This window comes from Cololabis saira, chromosome 16, assembly GCF_033807715.1.
Source record: "Cololabis saira isolate AMF1-May2022 chromosome 16, fColSai1.1, whole genome shotgun sequence".
NCBI lineage: Eukaryota > Metazoa > Chordata > Actinopteri > Beloniformes > Belonidae > Cololabis > Cololabis saira.
The window spans coordinates 1,198,650-1,210,847 of record NC_084602.1 but is presented as its reverse complement, the minus strand read 5'-3'; the positions used below and the strand labels follow the sequence as shown (position 1 = coordinate 1,210,847).

The following is a 12,198-nucleotide window of genomic DNA, read 5'->3' as shown; positions in this document are numbered from 1 at the left end:
ATAGTAATGGTGCCTGATAGCAGAACGCCCGCCCTCCAAATCTACATTTGGATACTCTAGGAACTACGAGTAAACCTGCACTCTGGGAGCGGAGAGCTCTGCCAGGAACATAAGGCACTATCAGGTCTTGCGAATATTGCGGAGCTCAGTCGTTTTGGGCTTTATACGCAAGTAATAACATTTTGAATTGGATTCTGAATTTTACGGGTAACCAATGGAGCGACGCTAACACTGGAGAGACGTGGTCTCTCCTGCTAATTCCTGTCAGTACTCGTGCTGCTGCATTTTGGATCAGCTGGAGCCTATTCAGCAAATTACTTGGGCATCCTGCTAACAGCACATTACAGTAATCTAGTCTAGAAGATACAAACGCATGAACTAGTTTTTCTGCATCACTCTGCGAGAGGATCTTCCTAATCTTTGCAATATGACGGAGATGGAAACACGCTATTTTACAAACCTGATTAACATATGGTTTAAACGACAAATCCTGATCGAAAACAACACCAAGGTTTCTCACAGTTGCACTGGAAGCCATCGCAACACCATCTAATCCCTTCCTAAGATGCATTACTCTGGCACTTTAAAACCAACATGTTGTAAATTTTTCCTTTTAATATTATTTGTTCTTTTGTATTGCACCAATCACCGCAACACATTTTTGTGTGTGTGTTAAACTACTTGGCAATAAACTTCTTTCTGATTGTGATTGTGATTGTGATTCTGAGCAATGGCCTCCCTAAATTTAGCAATAGCTTCAATTTACTATATTATAATGATGCAGCCGACCTCGATTAACCCAACAAGCTTGATGATTGGAGTGAAGATAAGATAAGAAATAAGATAAGAAATCCTTTAATAGTCCCACAGAGGGGAAATTTCCAGATTACAGCAGCAAAGGGGATAGTGCAAAACACAAGAGGCATCAATATTATACAATAATAATAATAATAAAAAACACTATAAACAGTATATACAATAATAATAATAAGAAGAAGAAGGAGAATAAAAATAGTAATAAATAAAAAATACTAGTATACAAAAAAGAAAAACAGATGGATATTTACAGATGTTATTTATGCACGTTGCAGTGAATGATATTGCACATTATTTTCTAGTATGTATATTTATTGTCAGGTTGTTATGGTTGTGGTCTACTGTGAGCAGTGCTGGTTGTGTAGTCTCACAGCTGCAGGGAGGAAGGACCTTCTGTAGCGCTCCTTCAGACACCTAGGGTGAAGGAGCCTGTCGCTGAAGGAGCTCTCCAGTGCTCTGAAGGTCCTTCATGGGGTGGGAGTCCTTCTCCATCATGGATGACAGCTTAGCCATCATCCTCCTCTCTCCCACCACCGCCACTGTGTCCAGAGAGCAGCCCACGACAGAGCCGGCCCTTTTGATTGTTTTGTCCAGCCTCCTTCCACGCCTAGAATTCCACTTCGAGCATGTTCACTCATAAAACTAAACCTCTCGCTATATATTAACGTGAGGCTTTGTCATCTTTTTGGAGTAAAGCTGTCCATCCAGTATCTTTCAGGCAGTGTGGTGTGTGCTGCTATGAGCTCTCCGATCAACTGCGTGTTCTCTCGAACAGTAATAACGAGCTTTCTGGTCAACATTTGTGTCAAAATAGACACTTACATGAAAACATGCACATGAGCCCGGCTCTCCTATGAATAAATGGAGAATCACCCCCCTTGATACATGAGACCATGGTTCCCAGTTAGAAAAGGGAGGAATGGGCCCTGGATAGCTCAGTGGGTTGAGCAGGCACCATTTGTAGAGGATATAGTCCTCGTGCGGGCAGCGCAGGTTTGACTCCCGGCCTCTCCCTCTATACTGCAATGCCCCTCCTCTCTCTACCCATTTCCTGTCTACTTTCTAAATAAAGCCCACTAGTGCCACAAAAACCTTTTGTTGCTGCTTCCACCTGCCTGCGGTCCCCACCCCCGGTCATCCCGTTGCTGCTTCCACCTTTTAAAAAAAGGAGGAATGAGAGCTGCCTCAAGTGGAGGAGTTTCAGCATGTCGGGGTCTCATTCATGAGTGAGGGAAGAAGGGAGCAGGAGATCTACAGGTGGATCGGAGCAGTGTCTGCAGTAATGTGGACGGTTTACGGGTCTGTTGTGGTGAGGAGAGCTGAGGCCGTGTACTGGTGGATCTACGTTCCTACCCTCACCTACGGTCACCAACCTGGGGCTTGCTGATTGTGCCGGAGCTTCGGGAGCTGCGTGCTGGCCTGCGGTCCCCACCCCGGTCATCCCGTTGCTGCTTCCACCTGCCTGCGGTCCCCACCCCCGGTCATCCCGTTGCTGCTTCCACCTGCCTGCGGTCCCCACCCCGGTCATCCCGTTGCTGCTTCCACCTGCCTGCGGTCCCCACCCCCGGTCATCCCGTTGCTGCTTCCACCTGCCTGCGGTTCCCACCCCCGGTCATCCCGACCCCCCAGTCTGGCCCTCGGCAGGAGGGTCCCCCCTTATGATCCAGGTCCTGGTCCAGGTTTCTTCCCTCCTATAGGGGAGTTTTTCTTGCCACTGTTTGGCTTAAGGTTTTTCTCCCACTAGGGGAGTTTTTACCTGCCATTGTTTATGTAATAATTGCTCAGGGTTTATGTTCTGGGTCTCTGGAAAGTGTATAGAGACAACTTTTGTTGTATTATACGCTATATAAATCAAATTGAATTGAACCAACTAGGGTGACATGATCTCCCTTAGAGGTAGGAGAAGTTCAGTCTTCCAGGAGAGGCTCAGAGAAGAGTTGCTGCTCCTCCACATCAACAGGGATCAACTGAAGTGGTTCAGATAAACTGCAGTATTTGGACTCTAACATGTCACAGACCTCAGGTGATCTCAGGAAAAAATTTGTTAGATTTAAATTTACACTTTCCCAAAGAGCTTCAGTGTTTTCCAGACATGACTTTTCTTACATGCTTCTCCGCCCCACAGACAGGAGACGGGGGGGTAGGAAGCTCATTCTACATCTGTGTTGCTTGTTTATCTAATGTCTCCTCACACCTATGCGCTCTTAAGCCTGATTTAAGGTTCTGCGTTAAACCAACGTAGAGCCCACACCGTTGCCGTGACGCCGTCGTGAACCTTCAGACTTCTCCGTCACTCCATTTCTCCGCGGTGCAATACCCCCCCAGAGCACTAGTTGAAACTTTGTTTAGCTTCCGGCTTTTCCGGTCACAGTGAATCAAAGAGATAAGGACAACTATTGTGCAAAAACGGTTTAACACAGAACCATAATTCAGCCTTTGGAGAGGAGTTCCAGTCTATGGAGCTAGTACAGTCTCATATTTCACAAATGCACACACCGTTTCACAAATGCACAAGACAAATTCACAAATGCACAGACCGATCCGCAAATACACACACCGTTTCACAAAGGCACAGGACAAGTTTCACAAATGCACAGAACAATTCACATGTGCGTAGGACAAGATACACAAATTTATTTTTGATGCGCTCACAGATAAAAAACGTAAATCAGGTTATATTTGTGTGCGCATCAAAATACATTTGGGTATCTTGTCCTACGCACGTGTGAATTGTTCTGTGCATTTGTGAAACGGCGTGTGCATTTGCGGATCGGTGTGTGCATTTGTGAATTTTGTCCTGTGCATTTGTGAAACGGTGTGTGCATTTGCGAATTATGAGACTGTTGTGAGTAATTACTATAATTTCTTCAGATAAGACTGCAGCTTTGGTTTTGGAAGGAGCCCCATCTGTGATCTGATTCTAATTGTGGTTTCCTGACTACTGCGAGGTCGAGTCCTACCTCTAGGGGCATGTTGGACAGCGCTCCGTAGTCTGCATCATGGGTGATGGAAACTGTGTAGGTGGCCTTCTTGTTGGGTTCGTCAAAACAGGGGAAGGACTTGCGTGCATCTGTAGGCTGGTGATCAGTCGCAGCGATCTTCCTGGAGAACATTTGAAGGGGTTAATAAGGAGTTTGATACCAGGAATGTTACGGATGATTTTTGTGAGTTCTGCTGAAAAACATATCTGAGTTTTAACAAATCAAGATATTAGAGTAAATAAATCAAATACGGCCTTTACTGTCACTTTATCCCAGATAGCAGAGAACCTTTGGCCCAAACTCGGCCCAGATGTGCAGTTTTCTTTGGCCCCACATTTATGACTCAAGGTGAGTCCTCACTTTAGCCACTTGCAGCACTAGTAAGTTTGTACCACTGTTTTGACTTAACTTCTGAGCTGTGAATAAGAACCTACCGGCATAGTTGTTTTATATTAAAGATAATATTGTTGTGGTGTTTAACTGCACTAAAAGACTGTTGGATCTGCTTTTGGGTTGGCCTGGAAAACATCAAGATTGGGGCTAACCAGAGGACATATCTTCTGTCTAAACAGAACATGGAAGCAGGACTTAGGTCCAAACCAGCAGACCTCTGGAACCATGTCCTTTGGACACATGAGATCAACGTGGACATGTTCTTGTCCAGAACCATGTTTCATGGAAACCAGAAACACCTCAGGCCCACTGTGGTGGAGGATGCTGGTCTGGACCTGGACACCTGTCAGTCCCTGAGTGGACCAGGACCTCCTCTGTAGACCAGGGTCTTCTAGAGACACATGGAAGGACATGTGTCTGACAGCTACAACATGGCTGGAACTGGGCCATGTGGTAGGAAATGATCCCAAACACAACAGCAGATCTACATCAGACCTGAAGCTGCTCAAAGTCCAGACTTGAACCTGGTTGAGATGCTGTGTTGGACCTTCAGAGACCTGTGGAGACATGAACCTCCTAAAACCTCAATGACCTGGAGCAACATTGGAAAGAAGAACGGACCAAACTCCTCCAGAACCTTGAGACTCTGATGAAGTCAGACAGGAAACATCTACTGAGAGTTCCTGCTAAAGGAACCATCTACTGATGGTTCCTGCTGAAGGAACCATCTACTGAGAGTTCCTGCTGAAGGAACCATCTACTGAGGGTTCCTGCTGAAGGAACCATCTACTGAGAGTTCCTGCTGAAGGAACCATCTACTGAGAGTTCCTGCTGAAGGAACCATCTACTGAGAGTTCCTGCTGAAGGAACCATCTACTGAGGGTTCCTGCTGAAGGAACCATCTACTGAGAGTTCCTGCTGAAGGAACCATCTACTGAGGGTTCCTGCTGAAGGAACCATCTACTGAGGGTTCCTGCTGAAGGAACCATCTACTGAGAGTTCCTGCTGAAGGAACCATCTACTGAGAGTTCCTGCTGAAGGAACCATCTACTGAGAGTTCCTGCTGAAGGAACCATCTACTGAGAGTTCCTGCTGAAGGAACCATCTACTGAGGGTTCCTGCTGAAGGAACCATCTACTGAGAGTTCCTGCTGAAGGAACCATCTACTGAGAGTTCCTGCTGAAGGAACCATCTACTGAGGGTTCCTGCTGAAGGAACCATCTACTGAGGGTTCCTGCTGAAGGAACCATCTACTGAGAGTTCCTGCTGAAGGAACATCTACTGAGAGTTCCTGCTGAAGGAACCATCTACTGAGAGTTCCTGCTGAAGGAACATCTACTGAGAGTTCCTGCTGAAGGAACCATCTACTGAGAGTTCCTGCTGAAGGAACCATCTACTGAGGGTTCCTGCTGAAGGAACCATCTACTGAGAGTTCCTGCTGAAGGAACCATCTACTGAGAGTTCCTGCTGAAGGAACCATCTACTGAGGGTTCCTGCTGAAGGAACCATCTACTGAGGGTTCCTGCTGAAGGAACCATCTACTGAGAGTTCCTGCTGAAGGAACATCTACTGAGAGTTCCTGCTGAAGGAACCATCTACTGAGAGTTCCTGCTGAAGGAACCATCTACTGAGAGTTCCTGCTGAAGGAACCATCTACTGAGAGTTCCTGCTGAAGGAACCATCTACTGAGGGTTCCTGCTGAAGGAACCATCTACTGAGAGTTCCTGCTGAAGGAACCATCTACTGAGAGTTCCTGCTGCTAATGCTACTCAAGGTTTCTGCTGAAGGAAAAATCTACTAGTTTTTTTCAGACAAAATTTCTTTTAAATCGACATTGACTTACTGAAAATTATTATGCTGTTCATCATCTCAGATTATATAAATTATATATACATATTATACATTATATATATATATATATATATATATATATATATATATATATATATATATATATATATATATATATATTTGTATATATATATATATATATATATATATACATATTATGTAATGTTTATTATGGATTTTTAATGTTTTAACAGACACACACACACACACACACAAAGTGAACTAGGATTAAAGGCAGGGTAGGAACCTTAAACGTGACCGCGGCGGCAGGCCGGTATCATGTGGTTGTGTGTTGTGGTGATGTCTTTGGCTCTTACTTGGAAATCCCGCCCTCCGTGTAGACGACCCGGTAGAAGCCCACCAGAGAGCCGTTGAGCCAGCCCTGGAAGTCCAGGCTGAGGACGTACATCTCTCCCGGGCCGGTGACGGGCAGCGTCTCCGTGGCCTCCACCACAACGTACTGCTCAGGCCGGTACTCGAAGCAGGTTTTCACGGACAGCGCTCTCTCCCCGCCCCGGCCGTCCAGCCTCCGCAGCCTGGGCGTGCTGCGGACGAACGTCTCCCTGATGTGCAGCCACAAGTGGCGGGTGGGTTTGCTCACCTCCAGCTGAATGTCCACGGTTCCCGTGTACGTGTCAGCAACCAGGTCCGGCTCAATGTGCAGGTCGTAGTGGACCGGCTTCACGTAGTCGGGCAGACGGAAGTTTCTCCAGTCCCCGCTGGAGTCAGAGGAAGGCATGCAGGGCCCTCTGCCAGGTGGGGGGGGCTCAGTGGGCTCAGGGGGCTCAGGGGGCCTGGGAGTGGGATCTTGTGGAGAGGAGGTGTCAGTGCTGAGGCCCACCCCCAGGCCCACTGCCACACTACACACCACCACCGTCACACAGATGATGATTACATGCTTCTTCCGAATGCAGTAACTTTTGTGCTCCTTCTCCAGCTCCATGTCCTCAGACATGCTCACTTCCTGAGCTGAAACTCTTCTGGGGGGAAGTGCTCCGGAGCTGACCTGGACTCAGCGCTGCAGGACTCGGCTCTGCAGCATTCAGATTAGCAGCGTGAGCTGAACCAGAGCTCACCCCTGAGGGTCCGAGGGGTGGAGAGACGAAAGAGGAGGAGAAGTTTGGAGAAAGAAAAGCTGAGAATCACACACAATGAGGCAGAGATTTATTCTGTCCTTGGTGCTGTGAACACGCCTCCTCCTGTTAAACATTGACAATCTTCCCGTATATCAGCAGCTAAATTTTAACCTGGAAACTCCACAAGTGAAAACAGAGATAAAGACTGGCTCATTGTTACAACAACGATGGCAGCGTGGAAGTCAGGGACTCTTTCATTCCAGTCTGATCATCAGTCATTTCAATTTCAAAGTGTGCGATGATCTGCCCCACTGACGGGTGTGTGACGGGTGTGTGACGGGTGTGTGACGGGTGTCTGACGGGTGTGTGACGGGTGTGTGACGGGTGTCTGACGGGTGTGTGACGGGTGTGTGACGGGTGTCTGACGGGTGTGTGACGGGTGTGTGACGGGTGTCTGACGGGTGTGTGACGGGTGTGTGACGGGTGTGTGACGGGTGTGTGACGGGTGTGTGACGGGTGTGTGACGGGTGTGTGACGGGTGTGTGACGGGTGTGTGACGGGTGTGTGACGGGTGTGTGACGGGTGTGTGACGGGTGTGTGACGGGTGTCTGACGGGTGTATGACGGGTGTGTGACGGGTGTCTGACGGGTGTCTGACGGGTGTGTGACGGGTGTGTGACGGGTGTGTTACGGGTGTGTGACGGGTGTGTGACGGGTGTGTGACGGGTGTGTGACGGGTGTGTGACGGGTGTGTGACGGGTGTGTGACGGGTGTGTGACGGGTGTCTGACGGGTGTGTGACGGGTGTGTGACGGGTGTGTGACGGGTGTCTGACGGGTGTGTGACGGGTGTGTGACGGGTGTCTGACGGGTGTGTGACGGGTGTGTGACGGGTGTCTGACGGGTGTGTGACGGGTGTCTGACGGGTGTGTGACGGGTGTCTGACGGGTGTGTGACGGGTGTCTGACGAGTGTGTGACGGGTGTGTGACGGGTGTGTGACGAGTGTCTGACGGGTGTGTGACGAGTGTGTGACGGGTGTCTGACGAGTGTGTGACGGGTGTGTGACGAGTGTCTGACGGGTGTCTGACGGGTGTGTGACGGGTGTGTGACGGGTGTCTGACGGGTGTCTGACGGGTGTCTGACGGGTGTCTGACGGGTGTGTGACGGGTGTGTGACGGGTGTGTGACGGGTGTCTGACGGGTGTGTGACGGGTGTCTGACGGGTGTGTGACGGGTGTCTGACGGGTGTGTGACGGGTGTCTGACGAGTGTGTGACGGGTGTGTGACGGGTGTGTGACGAGTGTCTGACGGGTGTGTGACGAGTGTGTGACGGGTGTCTGACGAGTGTGTGACGGGTGTGTGACGAGTGTCTGACGGGTGTGTGACGAGTGTGTGACGGGTGTGTGACGGGTGTCTGACGGGTGTCTGACGGGTGTGTGACGAGTGTGTGACGGGTGTGTGACGGGTGTCTGACGGGTGTGTGACGAGTGTGTGACGGGTGTCTGACGGGTGTGTGACGGGTGTGTGACGGGTGTGTGACGGGTGTGTGACGAGTGTGTGACGGGTGTGTGACGGGTGTGTGACGGGTGTGTGACGGGTGTGTGACGGGTGTGTGACGGGTGTGTGACGGGTGTGTGACGGGTGTGTGACGAGTGTGTGACGGGTGTGTGACGGGTGTGTGACGGGTGTGTGACGGGTGTGTGACGAGTGTGTGACGAGTGTGTGACGGGTGTGTGACGGGTGTGTGACGGGTGTGTGACGGGTGTGTGACGAGTGTGTGACGGGTGTGTGACGGGTGTCTGGCGGGTGTCTGGCGGGTGTGTGACGGGTGTGTGACGGGTGTCTGACGGGTGTGTGACGAGTGTGTGACGAGTGTGTGACGGGTGTGTGACGGGTGTCTGACGGGTGTGTGACGGGTGTGTGACGGGTGTGTGGCGGGTGTGTGGCGGGTGTGTGACGGGTGTGTGACGAGTGTCTGACGAGTGTCTGACGGGTGTGTGACGGGTGTGTGACGAGTGTCTGACGAGTGTCTGACGGGTGTGTGACGGGTGTGTGACGGGTGTGTGACGAGTGTGTGACGGGTGTGTGACGGGTGTGTGACGGGTGTGTGACGGGTGTGTGACGAGTGTCTGACGAGTGTCTGACGGGTGTGTGACGGGTGTGTGACGAGTGTCTGACGGGTGTGTGACGGGTGTCTACATCTGTGCATCACCACGTAAGACTCAACTCAAACTAATGATGACCCTGGCTGAGGCCAGCTGAGCAGGGAGGGGGGGGGTGGGGGGGGTTCCAGCGTGAGCCAGGACCATCAGCTTAGAAGTGAACCGGGAGGTCCAGTTCCTGAAAGGACCACTAGGGGCTGTGTGAGTCCATCTGCATGGACCCCAGCACTGAAATGTCCAATTTAACTGCAGAAACATATTTACAGTCTGGTCTGTGCAGATTTGGTCACTATAGTTCCATCTTACATCCATGACGACTGACTCAACAATAATCAGGGGCGCGTTTTCTTGAATGACAGCGGGGTGTTCTGCGGTGCTCGCTGAACTTGACGTCTGAGTAGCCTAATTAATCTCATCATCTAAAATAATCCTTCTTATTTCAGAGCGAATAAGTGTTGAACTGGTTCTGGGTTGGAGCAGCTGTCTTCAGGCACCTGAGATGTTCAAGGTCTCGGCGGTCCAGGTTAACTCTGGTTAACTTTGCAGGTAAACTCTGCAAGTAAACTCTGGTTAACTCTGAAGGTTAACTCTGCAGGTTAACTCTGAAGGTTAACTCTGCAGGTTAACTCTGCAAGTAAACTCTGGTTAACTCTGTAGGTTAACTCTGTAGGTTAACTCTGTAGGTTAACTCTGCAGGTTAACTCTGCAAGTAAACTCTGGTTAACTCTGAAGGTTAACTCTGTAGGTTAACTCTGAAGGTTAACTCTGCAGGTTAACTCTGTAGGTTAACTCTACAGGTTAACTCTGCAGGTTAACTCTGTAGGTTAACTCTGCAGGTTAACTCTGTAGGTTAACTCTACAGGTTAACTCTGCAGGTTAACTCTGCAGGTTAACTCTGCAGGTTAACTATGTAGGTTAACTCTGGTTAACCCTGTAGGTTAACTCTGCAGGTTAACTCTGTAGGTTAACTCTGCAGGTTAACTCTGCAGGTTAACTCTGCAGGTTAACTCTGCAGGTTAACTATGTAGGTTAACTCTGGTTAACCCTGTAGGTTAACTCTGCAGGTTAACTCTGTAGGTTAACTCTGCAGGTTAACTATGTAGGTTAACTCTGGTTAACCCTGTAGGTTAACTCTGCAGGTTAACTCTGTAGGTTAACCCTGTAGGTTAACTCTGCAGGTTAACTCTGTAGGTTAACCCTGTAGGTTAACTCTGCAGGTTAACTCTGTAGGTTAACTCTGCAGGTTAACTCTGCAGGTTAACTCTGTAGGTTAACTCTGCAGGTTAACTCTGTAGGTTAACTCTACAGGTTAACTCTGCAGGTTAACTCTGCAGGTTAACTCTGGTTAACTCTGCAGGTTAACTCTGTAGGTTAACTCTGCAGGTTAACTCTGCAGGTTAACTCTGTAGGTTAACTCTGCAGGTTAACTCTGTAGGTTAACTCTACAGGTTAACTCTACAGGTTAACTCTGCAGGTTAACTCTGCAGGTTAACTCTGGTTAACTCTGCAGGTTAACTCTGCAGGTTAACTCTGCAGGTTAACTCTGCAGGTTAACTCTGTAGGTTAACTCTGCAGGTTAACTATGTAGGTTAACCCTGGTTAACCCTGTAGGTTAACTCTGCAGGTTAACTCTGTAGGTTAACTCTGTAGGTTAACTCTGTAGGTTAACTCTGCAGGTTAACTCTGCAGGTTAACTATGTAGGTTAACTCTGTAGGTTAACTCTGCAGGTTAACTATGTAGGTTAACCCTGGTTAACCCTGTAGGTTAACTCTGCAGGTTAACTCTGTAGGTTAACTCTGCAGGTTAACTCTGCAGGTTAACTATGTAGGTTAACTCTGGTTAACCCTGTAGGTTAACTCTGCAGGTTAACTCTGTAGGTTAACTCTGCAGGTTAACTCTGCAGGTTAACTCTGTAGGTTAACTCTGCAGGTTAACTCTGCAGGTTAACTCTGCAGGTTAACTCTGCAGGTTAACTCTGCAGGTTAACTCTGTAGGTTAACTCTGCAGGTTAACTCTGCAGGTTAACTCTGCAGGTTAACTCTGCAGGTTAACTATGTAGGTTAACTCTGGTTAACCCTGTAGGTTAACTCTGCAGGTTAACTCTGTAGGTTAACTCTGCAGGTTAACTCTGGTTAACTCTGCAGGTTAACTATGTAGGTTAACTCTGGTTAACCCTGTAGGTTAACTCTGCGGGTTAACTCTGGTTAACTCTGCAGGTTAACTCTTGCAGGTAAACTGCAGGTTAACTGCAGGTTAGGACTCAGACTGTGAGACTCAGGTGGGGGCTGTGGTTGTAATCAGGCCTGTGTGGTCCCTAATCCCTTTTCCTTCTGTAGGCAAAGATGACATCATGTGTACTTTCTCGATGATTATGTAAAAGCGCACTTGGGATCAGAATAACGCCAGCGCCGGAGATGACTGCTGTCACGTTTTATAAAATGTGAGGTGGATCCTGATATTTTCCTTCCTCGCAGAAACCCGTTACAGTCATGAGCACGGTGAAAAAGTGCTGTTGTACCAGTATATCATACCATATCTCATGGATATCTCAGCACACAGCCTGGATGCACTACAGAAACACCGCTGGAGAACATGGCAGCCACCAGGGGGCCAAGGTGGAGGACTCATAACCGAATTATGTTTTTGCTGGTGGGTGCTGGATGTCATGTAGTGTCGTTTCGCACGAGATTCAGCAATTCAGCAACGTAGATTCAACAGCGGTAACGGACATGAACGCCGCACGCACACAGACAGACACACACAAATACTAATCAAATTCTAAACACGGGTGTTCATCTGAGAAAAAGGAGGCTATATTTCTATAGTTCATAACCAAGATCATTCTTTCTTCCATCTTGATCGTTTCTGATCTGCAACAGTAGAATTGAATTTCTTTTAATTTCACCGTGCGCCCTGTGACG

At 48.6% G+C, this 12,198-nt stretch overlaps 1 protein-coding gene across 1 annotated transcript in view; it reads right to left on the bottom strand.

Moving 5' to 3' along the window:
- Positions 1-7,182, bottom strand: part of enpep (glutamyl aminopeptidase) — a 38,368-nt gene extending 31,186 nt beyond the window's left edge. Inside the window, exons 1-2 of the mRNA XM_061744236.1 lie at positions 6,359-7,182; positions 3,777-3,918 (exon numbers count right to left, since the gene is read on the bottom strand). Of these exons, the coding sequence (XP_061600220.1) occupies positions 3,777-3,918; positions 6,359-6,996 (780 nt within the window). The 5' untranslated portion in view covers positions 6,997-7,182. The remainder of the gene's footprint in view (positions 1-3,776; positions 3,919-6,358) is intronic.
- Between the last annotated feature and the right edge of the window lie 5,016 nt (positions 7,183-12,198).